Consider the following 14,968-nt stretch of genomic DNA (forward strand, 5'->3'; position numbering starts at 1 on the left):
GACCTGATAGATGGGGAATTCTCTGCATATTCTCTTGCAGAGGACAGTAGATGAGAGCAATGCGTTTCGTTGAATATAAGATGGTGTAACTAGGGGACATGAAGAGGGATTGGAGCTGCTGAAGGAACCAGACTACGAAACTTGGTGATCTGTAAACAAGAGCATCAGCTGCATTACTGAAAATACCTGGAAGATGACGAGCTTGAATTATGAAGTTGCAAGCCACTGAAATCCATATGAGACGGCGGAGAAGTTACATGGGGGGGGGGGGGGGGGAGGATCTGCCTTTATTGATGATATGCATGGTAGATTTATTGTGACTGAAAAAGAAAACCGATTTCCTAGACCAGGTGTGTCCCCAGAGGTGAGCTGCTGCTATGATAGGATAGATTGAGGAGAGCTGATGATTTGAGATGTGGGGAGAGGTTTTGAATTTCATGAGGCCAGCTGTCATGAAACCATTCATTGCCTTGGACACCTCCGAATCCAAGGGAAGAAGCATCGGTATACAGACATAAATCGTGAGGGGCAGAGATGAAGTCATCGTAGACTAATGAGAGACCGTTCCAATGATGCAGAAGAGTAGACCACATTGTTATGTCTTTTCTGGCTTCTGGGGAGATTTTTACATGGGAATCCAGGTTTTTTGCTGTTGAAGAAAGGGCGAGAAATAAAAGTCCTGCCTTGGGGAATAATACAGATTGCATAGTTGAAATGGCCCAGTAGAGATAGTAGGTTGTGCTTAGATAGATTTTGATGCTTGAAATGTATTGAGGAGTTGGCAGATGCAGGCTATTTTAAATCAGGACTGCTGGCTTCGAATGTAACTATCTAAACTGATTCCAAGAAACTTGTCTGGAAAATGGACCAATGGTTTTATCTTCTAAAAGGGGGACTCCTAGAGAAGAAAATAGAGTTTGAAGACTGGAAATTGCTTGAGCTGGAGGGTCTGAGGATATAAGGAGAAAGTCAAAGAGATGGAGCAGGAATGCACCCGATATGAGTTAAGAAGAATCCAGCAGAGTGCTTCGGAGAGAGAACCGAAAATTTTTGGGCTGCTGCGGCAGCCGAAGGTGAGTTGAGTGGCGAAGTACAATTTGTCCTGCCAGCAGATTCCGAAAAGATGACGAAGAGAGGGATGACTAGGCATAACTTTGAATGCATCAGATATGTCGGCTTTTGTAAGCCAGGCGCCAAGACCTGCTATTTTAACCCTTTGTGGTCCATTTATTCAGCGCGTCTCAGGCGCGTCAGGTCCAATTTATTTTCACACGCGCAGTTTATTTTAGACGTGCTGTTTAAAAGTATTTTTTTTCACAGTAAAACAGGTTTAAAAGGCACTGCATAGCAACAGGACTCTCAGTACTGCATCTCCAGCCCCGCCCCACCTCTTGTTACCTGTATTTTTCACATACCTCTTGATAGTCGTGCATACTGATAAATCATCTCCTGATCACTCGTTTCATCACCAAACTCCTCAATAATGTGATCCAAGTCATTATTTTATTACTATAACATCTCAAAAAGCTCTGCAAATGTCTGCGATATTCTTTGAGCGCTGGATGCAGAAGCAGCTATCTTGTTTGTTTATGGCCGTGTTATCTCTGTGGTGCTGGGGCTATGTGTATTGCTCAGATCCACCCCTTTTTTTCCGGCTTCTCTCAGCTCTCATCGGTCTCACTTGGCCATTGTTTTAAGTCTTTTTGATGACAGTCGAACAGGGTCCGACATTGGACAGGAAAGGGAAAATTGTAATGTCGGACCTGGTCCGACATAGAACCGCAAAGGGTTAATGAATTTGATGGCATCTAAAACTAATGTAAAGGGAGAATTGCTCCTGGGGAATTAAGGTGTTGATACTGCTTGTAGAGTTGCCTCTTGGGGCTGAGAGGTCGATAATTAAATGTTTTTTTTTCCAGGTGGCAATTCCAATGGGGTTAATTCTGAAGGAAGGGAAGGGTGGAGTGGAGAAGGGGCCGACCATGAAACCTTTGTCCACTTTGGCTTGAATTAAAAGGACAAGACGACTTAGGGCTCTAGAGTAGCTGATCAGAGATTTTTAGATGAATAAGAGATAGATGAGATGTTGTATAAATCTGTAGAAAATCCATACTGGAGGCCACTGATAAGACAGGAGATTGTTTATCGAGATGCTGCTGGAGTGCATTGGCGAGGGCTGGGAAAAAGATGGGGGTGGAAACTAACAATAATTTGGATTGTCATTTGGGGATGACTGGACAAATGGACTTTGAGTGTGTGTCTCTGCAGTAGTTGCACATATGGAGGAATCTGCATTAACAGTGAGTACAAGAAGTAGTATTTAAATTGTTACAAATTTGTTTGGATCCGGAGAAATTGGTGGGGCGGCCGTGAAAATCTTTTGAATGGGATCTGCTGATGGGGAGAAAAGAATGAAATGGGGCCGCTATGTGATCTCTGAATCTGGGAGGGGTAGCTGGAGATCTGGAGGATGAATGGGAAACAGCTGTTTTTGGGCACAGAGCTGTTAAGTGAGTGGTAGAGGCGCAGACTGCATGTATTGGCCCGAAGGCCGCTGAAAACACGATTGAATAGATCATTGGTTGGGAAGACCAATCAATGGATAGCTCTACAATGTAATAGAGTTACTGATCTAATTCAGAACGGCGATGGGGATAGGCAGAGCAGAGGACATCCCAGAAAAAAGATCACAGACAGAAAGATTTTAAAAAAGGGGAAGGGGGTCCACGGGATTTCAATGTGACTGATAAATCTCCACAAATCAACAACTCTATGATCAATAATATATATATTTTTTTCTCTATACAAAAAGCAAAACGCAAGAGAAAGAACATAGATTGTGACATGGCTTAAACAGGCAGACAACTTTGATAGGCAGGAGAAAATAGGAGAGAAGGAGCTTCTCTCAGCTCCTATCGGTCTCACTTGGTGATTGAAAGGTTTTCTCTGCTTTTTCCAGAGAAAAAACGACTAGAGACCTGTGCTTGATGTCTTTTTGGTGTTGTCGGACAGGATTTGTCAGTTCAAACTTTTTTACACTTACAAAATCAAATCTTTAATTGTTGCAATTTACTGTACTGTAATGTATGTATAGTACTAATTTAAATCATTAAAAACACTGCTCTCCAGGATAATCTTGTAGAGAAGTACAGCAACATCTTGATTTCTAGGAATTGCTATATTGGAAAATGTGAGTGGTTCCTGGCATAGCTGCATCTCGCTTCCTGAAAATGAGAATCACTAGTACAATGTACAAAAATGAAAGCCAATATTTGTTACCTTCTTCCGAATAGCATAATCCCAGTCCAAACACAAACGCTAGAATTATGATCAGCAAACACAGCAGCAGAACCTGCCAGAAAATTAACACATTTAAATACAGTACCTCTTTTGTAACACAGTTGTACATCACTGTAAACTAGATAAAACTTATAAAAACACATTACATTAATTTTCATCACACAACCTTTACTGAATGTGAAGTCACTATAAAACTGCCCCTCAAAACTAATTTAGAAATATTCAAAAATGATTGCCAGTTTGATTTGGTCACATTATAAATTGACAGAGGGAACAGTTTGTTATTTATTATCAGATTAATCTTCACCATATTGATCTTGGTCTTTATGCACTGCTGTTTCAGGTCAAGCTAAACAGCCTCGTACTTAAGCAAACATTTCAAAATAGTGCCACTCCCATAGCAAAGGACCCACCAAAACCTTTCATTCCACTGTCCCCTCGGGAACTAAAATGTTGACTGCTGTGTGGAATATACAGAAAATATGGTAACCGCAATAAAAGATAGTGGAATGTGTGATAAATACTGTACAATAAATTAACTCATCTTTTAGTCCCTTTTTCCTGTAATCACACAACATATAATTATACAGGATTAGTTACTATAAAAACACAGCATTTACCATACTTTTCCCATAGTTATATTATGCATTTACCAGTTTACCCTGGTTTGCCATGTTTATTAAGTTGCTTTTCCATACTTCACTATTTTTTTACAATGCTTCATCTTGCTTTCACTCTGCAATGTTTTTACTCTGGGAAACTTATATAAAGCAGACCCCAGCAGACAAATGCAAAATCACCCATTTGGCCCTACTGACAAGAACGAAATGGCAGGGGGTGTCCCGGTCAGGTTTGAGCTGTGTATGTACAGGGGATTTGTGTTCTCTCCAGCATTTGGCTAGGGTTTTGGTGGCAGGGCACTACTGCAGGGGTGTACAAATCCAATCCTAAAGTATCAGTGTCCTCTGGATTTTACAGTATAGGTACTGTATTATTAAATAACTAATTGATAAAAGACCATAGGTGGGCTGACTCGACAGTAGGTGGCAACCAGAAGTCAGCCATCTTGGGGAGGGCGCACAGCCGAGAGTCTGCTAAACTCCATTGTGATCAGCTGTGGGGCCTTATGCCCCTTACGCTGAATGACTAACCAAGCCAGAGTGTGTTTGTTTTGCCTTGTTTGCATTTTACAGAGGAGCAGGAGCACTAACCTCACAACACTACATAGCACCACGGCAAGCACTTAGAGAGACAGAACACTTTTCTGTGCACGGACGTGGATTGGGGGATCACTGTGTGTTACTATTTTGAGACTGCAGTCTCACCATATACCACCACCCCCAATACCATTTGCTGGTAAAAGGGGCAGATTTTTGTTTGTTTAAATAAAGGATCGTTTTTGAACTGGGACACCTTGTTCTGACAGTTTGTAATTTACCCACACCACTCACCTCCCGACAGGTTACCACAGCAACCAAATGCAATTTTAATAACATTTGCTACACAGATGAAAATCTGCCTGACAGGTGCACTTTGAATGGTGGAGATTAAAACAAGAAGTGTGTGTGTGTTCTTTGAATTTAATCCAGCACACAAAAAAGGTTTATGTTAAACTGTAACTGATTGTCAGAATCAGTTAGATTCCAGCCTGACTGTGCACTTAAATTGTTTATTTACAAAAAAAAATCTAAGCAATTTTAATGTAATTGATGTATACTGTGATTGATTCTAAAAGGACCTGTCGATTTTTATTTGCATTGCTTATCATTTGTGATTAGTTTCCCAGAACTACAGTGCTCACTTAGGGCATAATTTTCAAAACCTCTCTTTATAAAGTATAAATCTGCTTTGCATGATTTCAACTTAAATAAAATTTTCTGTTTTGCTCAGTTTGAGATTTACTCAAAATAAGTTACCAAGCTTTGAAAATCAGACACTTAGAATTTGTATTGTAACTTGAAATGTTTGATATAATTTCCCATGCATTTGCTCTTGCAGAGCAATTAACAGAAGGGAATGACGTTACTGTGCCTTTAATGGCATCTCAAAGCGTTTCACAATAATAAAAAGGCCAGTAAAACAAAGACCGAACAATAATAAAAAAAAAAAAACCACACAACAACAATTGAACATTCCTGTTACTATATACTATTATCCTCAAATTGTTGATCACACCAAATCTGAAAATTCATTTGTTTGTGCTTTTGCCCAGTAATCACTGTACCCTAAAACATCAAGGAGTTACTGTTTGCGACTGACTAAATCTACAATGCCTTATATTCAGTAACATAAAATTAACTGCTGACAAGTTATGGCATTGTAAATGAGTAATTTTGTTCAATGTTCATGACAGAGTTATCTTAAATAGAATTGTGGGTACAAAGGTTCAATTTTACTTCAGTTTATTTAGTTAATTTGAAACGTGGATGCAAATGTAACAGTTGCCTCACATGTTTGGTGTGCCTCTGCCATGAGATACAGTGGGTGGGCTAACTGTAATCAGGCTGCAGTTAAAGTAATCTCTGGCATCACCCCAAGACCTGCTCTGCAATAAGCACAACAGCTGGGAAGAAACCAATGCCATCAACATGTTTATCGTTGTATGCTATAGTAAAAGCACAACACAGTGTAGCCTTTCTGAGAAATACTTGTAGTCATATTGAATACAGCTTTTTGTTGTCAGTATTGGCTAATGGCTTGTTTAAGTGTTTGCAGAATTATTTGTAAGTCAATTTACACTACAAAATATTACGTGAACAAGATGATACAAGTACTAACTTATGTACTTTGGAAATTTTTACTTTGGGCCTGGTGGTACAAAATGGCAGTGAAATTACCCAGTTTGGCACTCATGTCTGTCTTATTAGGCTTGACTATATCTTCTCTAATACGACATAGCTGTGTTTGTCAGCTACATAGCATAAACATTTAAGAAAACTTAAACAAGTAAAGAACTGCCTGATGTAAATGGAAGGGAAACTGAGCCGACATGGACAAAACACAATACAACTTTCAGAAATGACTTAACCAGCTATCCATGCAGGGATTGTTTCATAAGGCCCAATTTGATATGCAGTGGTGGCATCAGCTCCTTCCGGGGGTCCACCTGTGGCTCCCACTTGACGTTGTTCCTCCCCACAGAGAACTCGGTCCGCTGTGGCCAGTCCCGCCTGTGGTAGTGCGCCTTGGTGTCCCTGCTGTCCCAAAGGCAAAGATAGCAGGGAAACTTGGTAAAACCGCCTTGGAGACCCATCAGGAATGCCACCATTATGAAGTCTCCTATGACCTCCCAGCCGTACTCATCATACTTCAAGGCGTCCAGCAAGGTCTTGATGCTGTTGTAATCCTCTTTGAGGTGCACCGAGTGAGCCAGGGGAAGAGACGGGTACTTGTTACCATTATGGAGCAGCACGGCTTTGAGGCTCCTGGATGAGCTGTCAACGAAGAGGCGCCACTCATTCTGGTTACAGGCGATTCCGATTGCCTCGAACAGACTGGTCACATTGTGGCAGAAGCAGAGCCCATCTTGACGGGTGAAGAAGCTGGAAAAAGGTTGGTGACGCTTCCTCTGATCTGCAACTTGCACACTTTCATCCAACAAGTTCCACTGCTTTGAGCCTAGACGTCAAAAGCTCGGCATTGGACTTGGTGAGACCAAGATCTCTAATCAAGTCGTTGAGGTCTTTTTGGTTGGGGTAGTATGGGTTTCTCTCCTCAGCTCCACCTCTGAAATTGTCATCTGGATCTACAACGTCTTCCTCGCTCTCTGACTTGCTGCTCTCTTCTAAAGACGGCTGCTCTCTCTCCGGAGGAGTGGGTACGGGGAGCTCATGGCAGTGTGGCACCGGGGCGATGGATGAAGGAAGGTCCGGATACGTGATAGCAGGTGCATTCTTGCCAGTCCGACGTTTGGAAGGGTCCACCATGTAGAAGTAGCAGTTGCTTGAGTGGTCAGTGGGTTCCCACCAAATTCTTGGGATAGCGAACTTCATGGCTCTCTTTTCCCCTCTGTACCATCCTACAAAAATACATTTATTTCACCCATGCCTAATGTCTGTCTAAGAGATTCTCGCAACATTTTTCATATATGATCTATTTTTTCAATAACATTGAAAATTGTAAAACATTTTAAAATTAAAAACTTTTACAATTTTAAAAATTAACAAATTTTATAACAAAATTCTGAGCAACAATTGTCCATCTTACCTTCCAGAGTTTTTTTGCAGTGCTCGCAGGTGAAATGAGGTGCCCAGGGTTTGTCTTGATCCCCGACAGGCATGCCGAAATATGCCTTGTAGGCCTCACACATCTTAGCAGATGCTTCCACTGAGTACTTTTTCGCTCTTGTCTTGATAAATTGGCCGCAGACATAGCAAAATGCGTCTGCCGGATGCTTGCAGCCTCTTGATGCCATCTCAGAAAAATGCAGATATGTATCCACTTAGGCAGCTGGAACTAAACTGAACTGGTGGGCTTAAGGCCCCTGTATTTATACTACTATTTATATTACTGGAAAGTTCTAGAAGTTACTCCAAGTTTACTCAGCACTGAATCTACCTGGAATGTTCTGGAAAATAGATAAATTTCAAAATATCACTGTCCTGGTCACAAAAGCAAAAGTTTGTGGGGAATAATAACCATTTTCTATACTTTTGAGGCATACGCAATTAGGAAATAACACTTACTACCCAGGAACCAAAAAAAAAAAAAAAAATTTGTTACACGGTGATTAAAACCACAAATATTACGGATAACATACTAAGGGCTGGTTTCACAGACCCCCGATAGCACCACTCTTCGACTAGCCTATGTAATTTAACATTAAATAGTCCAGGATTAGTGCTAATCAGGGTCTGTGAAACCAGTGGTTAATGTTTAAGTGTGCAGCAATTAACAGTCTACACTCGTATTTGTCAGTCATGACTGTTTATTCCATCCTGGTTTTAAAGTTAGCCTGCCCGCATGCTATCCCCATGGTTACCGGACAGGTCCAACCCAGAGCCGAATACGGCCCTGATCAAACCCCCCCCCCCCCATCACCAGCCCTCATCCTAAATTATAGGCCTATAATAGCCCAATGAGAAGTTAGCACAAGCAGATGACAAAGAGCAGGGAAGTACTGTATTTATACCAATACACAGTACTATGTTGCATGTGTGTTCACATTATATTAGAGTGGTCAAGTTATTAAATGGCTATATTTGCATTTGCACCCGAATGAGTGGGCTTAAATCGCGTGGTAATGCCCGCCTCGTGCTAACGCATTACCACACGATTAAGCCCGCTCCTGAGGGCTCAAATGCTATTAGAATATGGATAAGTTAAAACATTTGAAAAATTATGTTTTTCCTAATAGTTTTATCCTCATTTTATGAAGAACTAGTTTTGGTTGCTAAGCATTTACCTCAGTATTCCAGGAGTAATGTGGTTTTCTCAAAAAAACATCTGCAGTCGGTTCAGGCTCTTTGGTTTAATCCAAGCGGTTGACGCTGTAGGCTACTTCCAGTTGCGGCGTAAATAACTTAATACAGTACCGTATTTAATTAAAATATTCTACATGCAGCTGTTTGTACCGTTTTGTGAAGTGTGTGTTAGATAACTTGTGAATAAAACCATAGAGTAGTTGCAATAGCCACTGATTAACAATATTACTGATTGAGTTTTAAAAAGAAAATACAGTGCCTATAGAAAGCCTACGTCCCCTTTAAAAAGGTTCACCTTCTGTTGCCTTATAGCCTGGAATTAAAATGCAATAAAATTGTTTGTTTTGCCTTCATTTATCTACACATCCTACCCCACAACTTCCAAGTGAAAAAAATATTCTAGAAATTTGTAGAAAATTAATTAAAAATAAAAAAATTGAAATAGCTTGGTTGGATAAGTGTCCACCCCCTTGTAATAGCAATCCTAAATTAGCTCAGGTGTAACCAATCGCCTTCAAAATCACACACCAAGTTAAGTGGCCTCCACCTGTGTTAAATTGTAGTGATTCATATGATTTCAGAATAAATTCAGCAGTTCCTGTAGGTTCTGTCTGCTGGGTAGTGCATTTCAAAGCAAAGACTCAACCATGAGCACCAAGGCACTTTCAAAAGAACTCCGGGACAAAGTTATTGAAAGTCACAGATCAGGGGATGGGTATAAAAAAAAATGTATCAAAAGGCCTTGAATATTCCTTGGAGCACGGTCAAGACGATTAAGAAGTGGAATGTGTATGGCACCACCAAGACCCTGGATGACCGAGCAAGAAGGAGACTGATCAGAGAGGCTACAAGAGGCCAATGGCAACTTTGAAAGAGCTACAGGCTTTTATGGCCAAGACTGGTCAAAGTGTGCATGTGACAACAATATCCCAAGCACTCCACAAATCTGGCATGTATGGTAGAGTGGCAAGAAGGAAGCAATTACTCAAGAACGCCCCACCTTGAATCCCGTTTGAAGTATGCAAAAAAACACTGAGGAGATTCTGTAGCCATGTGGCAAATAGTTTTGTGGTCTGACGATACTAAAATGGAACTTTTTGGCCTAAATGCAAAGCGTTATGTTTGGCGCAAACCCAACACATCACCCAAAGAACACCATCCCTAATGTGAAGCATGGTGGTGGTAGCATCATGTTATGGGGATGTTTCTCATCGGCAGGGACTGGGGCACTTTTCAGGATAGAAGGGAAAATGAATGGAGAAAAGTACAGAGAAGTCCTTGAGGAAAACCTGCTGCCCTCTGCAAGAAAGCTGAAACTGGGACGGAAGTTCACCTTTCAGCATGACAATGACCTAAAGCACACAGCCAAAGCTACACTGGAGTAGCTAAAGAACAAAAAGGTAAATGTCCTTCAGTGGCCCAGTCAGAGCCCTGACCTAAATCCAATCAAATTTGTGGCATGACTTGAAGATTGCTGTCCATCACGCTCCCCAAGGAACTTGACAGAGCTTGAACAGTTTTGTAAAGAAGAATGGTCAAATATTGCCAAATCTAGGTGTGCTAAGTTAGTAGAGACCTATCCCAACAGACTCACAGCTGTAATTGCTGCCAAAGGTGCTTCCACCAAGTATTAACTCAGGGGGGTCGAGACTTATCCAATTATGATCTTTCAGTTTTGTATTTAATATATAATTTCTTAATAAAAACTTTTTCTCCCTTAATAGTGTGGAGTATGGTGTGTAGCTAAGTGGGAAAAAAATCCGCATTTAAAATGCATGAAACTGAGGCACTGACCCAACAAAAATGTGAAAAAAGTTCTTTGATATAACGGCAGCAGGGACGTTTAGTTCCTCCATTTTTCAAAAGTGGGATCAAGTTCTGATTCTGATCAAAATCAAGATCAGGTTTGAGCTCAGATTGAGCACTGATCAACGTCAACATCTGAGCCCGGATCCGGGATCGGATCCCTTTTAGTTCAACCGGCATTGTACAACGCAGAAATCCAGTTTCAGTGTGCAGGTGACGGTCATGCTGGTGATCCTAACCATTCCTCACAGTAATGCAGATACTCAATTGCATTTCAATTGCCCAATCATATTCCATGCTACATCAGCCCTGTCTGCTGACAAAGTGTCCTCTGAAAAACTGAAAATTTGGTATCTTACAAACTGGGACTCCAGTTAATTCATTTCATCTTCTTTGACCAGCCCAAATCTGTCCACAAAATAACGGACAGTCAAATGACACCTTCTCCCGCTGACTGATGTCTGCCACTTGGGCATTCCTAAGCAGTTCATCCTGAAGAGGAAATTTCTTCTGCATGTATGTGCATGCCTCTGAAAAGTATGCCTTTACAGAAGAGTAGAAGAGCGTCACATCTTCACGTTGCAGTGATTTATCAACAATGCAGGCATGCAGATATTGTCTGGTCTTTGTTCCAATCACCAGGTCAAATAATACATATTATTTAGTAATTTGGTTAAGGCTTACATTTCAAAAATACACAATGTACTAATAAATTATATAAGCAACACAACAAATTCAGCCACACAGTTAGTCAACAACCATCAATGTTACATTTTTGTTGAATCATTAATAAATGAAAATAATGGATTTAAATTGGATTGCTATGGTAGTATTATCAAGAATGACTGATTCTAATTAATAAAAAGGGTAGCCTAACTTGTATTTACATGCTTGATGATTCCTCTGGTTTTGAGGTCACAGAGCTGCTGTAACTGTTTTAATTGTTTATTTCTTACTGCTTTTTTTGAAATAATAATAAAAGTCAATCAACAGATCTTCCACTGATAGTGGTAGTTTTGCAGCTGCATACTGGGCTGCAAGGTGTACCAAGTGGCAAGGACATCCCTGTACATATACATTTTCATTTTCCTTGCGCACAAACGCTGCAACACCTTTGTGAACTCCAACCATAACAGAGGCATTATCACAACAGAAGCTCACACATCATTGCCATGGGATGTTAAATTTCTCCAAATTTCTGTTGAGTAAATTAAATATGTTCTCTCCAGTACTCGAAACTTCTTACATTGCTGGTAGCGATAGTAATTGCGTGACGATTTTTCCAACAGACCCGTCATAATATCTCACTACAACTGGGTACAGTTGACTGGTTGTTGTGTCACTGCTGTCGTCCGTGCTTAATGAAAAATAACCCAGCGATAATTCCAAGGCTAAAGACTTTGACATGTCATTTGAAAGGGTTTTGATTATGGCAGTGGTTTTTGTGTGGCCTGATCCGTACTTGCTGGCGAAGTTTGAGTCCATAAATGCAGCTTTGCAAAGTGGACCGATATGATCCGAAACAGCAATTGGAAGATTGTGCTCAACAATAAAGCTTGCAAAAAGTGTCTCTGCCTTTATCACTGCATTATCTTCGCCTGTACACACCACAAATTCACACATAGATTTATAAATTTCCAGTAGATTTTGCAAATTGTTTAAGTTTTTTTGTACCTACATGAACGATGCAATCCGTGTTCCACCGAGAAGTCAGTCCGGCAATATTCACAGTAGGCATGAGAGTCAGAGATTTTACTTGTTTTAATAAAAGGCCATTCTGTAGTGTATTCCTGTCTATTTCTGGCAGGATAGTTGACTTTTTAGACAGAGGAGAGTAGGCCATTTTTTATATCTGGCTGGTGATGAAACCTGAATGATTGTATAAGGCAACATTTGCGTGGCAGTTTCTCTAGGACCCCCTACACCGGTTGCTAAGCAACCCGGCTGACCGCTTTTAGTACGTTAGGTAAAATGCCAATAAAATATATTATTAAGAATAATATGTACATATAAATAGACAAGAAAACACACATGGTAGCCTGCTGAAACAATGGTTTGTATCTATATTTATAGGCTATACGTATATATTTTTAGATTGAATATATATATATATATATATATATAACATTATATACAGTATATATTTTTTTTTTCATAGTATCAAATCCTTCGTCGTAGCACCGTATTTTACCCTCCAAAATAGTAGCTGCTACGGCAAAATCATAGCACTTGGCATCTCTGTTATATATAGGCTTCCTACTTTTCGATATTAAATCGATAAAGCCTGTTAAACGAATTCCTAAAAAATATGAGTTTGCCTGAAATAGGTTTATATAGGATAAAACCACTCGCTATTTTTTATTTTCTTACCAAAAATAATCATTTAGAAATCATCTCTAGCTTGTGCAGTTTTTATACTTCCTGTCTGTCCCGTCTCCGTTCCGCTCTGAACAGCTAGGCGTCTCTGCCAGTCAACTCATTGGTCCGTTAGTACTGTGGTTTCACTGTCACTGTCATTTCACCCTGTTCCGACAGATCTCATTGCCTGAAGCAGCGCTAGAACACTCTCATTCGTTTAAATGCCTGTCAATCATCAGACCGACACCGACGGTGCACTTTCATTTGCCAGCTACAGGGTCTGTCATTCAATGCTCTGACTTTGAAATTAGCGGGTAAGGTGTATGTATACTTTTGCTATGTATATGGTGACAGTTACTTGTTTGATTAAACAATGTGGTGCAAAAGGAAAACACAAAATGAGTATTGTGCAGAATACCCTGACTTTGAAGTGAAAACTGTAAGGAAACGTGGGACAGGAGATGAAGACAATATCCTGGTATGTAACTGTACAAAGCAGAAGTCACCGCGAAGGCAAACAGACTGGTTGAACACATACAAATCACAAGGTCATAAAAATATGAAAGATAGCGCTCATCTCCCGAGTTAATTCATTGATTAATTGTTGCTAATCGGGAGATGGTAACTGTATATAAACCTGCAGTTCTCTACCCTCAGCGGAGAGTGTATTAGGCATGAGAGCGGAGAGAGCGAGGAGAGAGAGAAAACGAAACCAAAACCAAACAACTGCTAAACTTTATTTGTTTGGCCAACACGCCGTTTTGTTTTGAACTGTCTTGTTTGTTTAAGTCTTTTGTTTATTTATTATTAAATAAAAGCACTGAGCGCCATAGCATTCAGTTTCACCCACCACCATTCCTTGTTTTGGTTCCTGTTTCTGGTCCATGATGTCACCACTCACACGCCACTCAATAGCACTCGGTCACAGGGAGGTGTCATGGAAACATAGTATCCGAGTCCAGCTGTGCTGAAACAGGACAGGGGGGAAGCTAAGACTCAGAATAATAAGTGCAAGTTAGTTCTGTTGAACTATCTGTTTTGTTCTGTGCATATTTTTACTCGTAAATTTATGCTATAAAATGTCTGTAATAAACATTTATATGCTGCGGTTTATTTGAGACTTTAATTGTGTAGGATCTTTATCTATACAAGGCATAGCTCTGCACTGACCAAACGTTGTTTCAATTTGAATGTTGTTCTATTAGAATGTTGGTGACCATGGTTTTGTTGCATGTTGAAAAATAAAGGGGTTTTGTAATGGCATAAAAAGTCTGTCTTTTTTTAAAAAGCATAAAGGTCGATTTCACCCATTCTCTGCTTTTGAATTGAAAAATAGACTGAAAAAAAACCTGTAAATTCTTTTAAAAATAAACGTCGATATTAGTCGATTTGGCAATCTTATTTGCAATTTGTTTCATACTGTATGCCCATTTCACTTAAGGAGGAACATTTTAAACACAATTTCACAAGGGAAAGTGAAAGATCTACACCCTAGTCTGTTACAAAAAAAGTTTGAAATCCACAAATGCTGAAATAATTTGGCAACTGATTAAAACTATAGAAAATTTTGATTTTGAAAACCAAGCGGAGTTATTTTTTTTTTTTATATATATAAAATACATTTATAGTTACTTCATGGTGGGGTTTGTTTATCATTCTACGTGTTTGTTTTGTAGCAAGAGACAGGGCAGAATTTGATTTTGCTAGAATTTCCTGTGGCTCCTTGGGAAAACAGTGCCTTGACTTGAAAGGATGTTTGTCATGTGCTGCCCTGGCTACTGCTACAGATCACAGATTGCTTGAAAGTTTATATTCAAGTGATTGTAAAAAAAACCAAAACAAAACAAACAGCTTTGTAAATCTGACTAACTCACTCTACTTTCCTGTAGCTACAATGAATAGGACTGGACTAGAGCGGGACAAACTGAACTTTGACAGTGACATTGTGGTGATTATGGACATCTCTCAACGACAAATGTGGAGGCGAAATAAAAGGCCATCAGAAGTGAATTGTTTTCATTCTCAACAAATTGTACATGTATCTTTCAATACCTTATAACCTTGACTACGCAAACGCTATC

At 39.9% G+C, this 14,968-nt stretch overlaps 1 protein-coding gene across 2 annotated transcripts in view; it reads right to left on the reverse strand.

The window, feature by feature from the left end:
* Positions 1-14,968, reverse strand: part of LOC117411044 (ectonucleotide pyrophosphatase/phosphodiesterase family member 1-like) — a 55,934-nt gene that overhangs the window by 25,647 nt on the left and 15,319 nt on the right. For both annotated transcript variants that reach the window (XM_059025226.1, XM_034018071.3), the window contains exon 2: positions 3,280-3,352. In XM_059025226.1, the coding sequence (XP_058881209.1) occupies positions 3,280-3,352 (73 nt within the window). The remainder of the gene's footprint in view (positions 1-3,279; positions 3,353-14,968) is intronic.

Source organism: Acipenser ruthenus, chromosome 6 (genome assembly GCF_902713425.1).
Source record: "Acipenser ruthenus chromosome 6, fAciRut3.2 maternal haplotype, whole genome shotgun sequence".
Lineage (NCBI taxonomy): Eukaryota > Metazoa > Chordata > Actinopteri > Acipenseriformes > Acipenseridae > Acipenser > Acipenser ruthenus.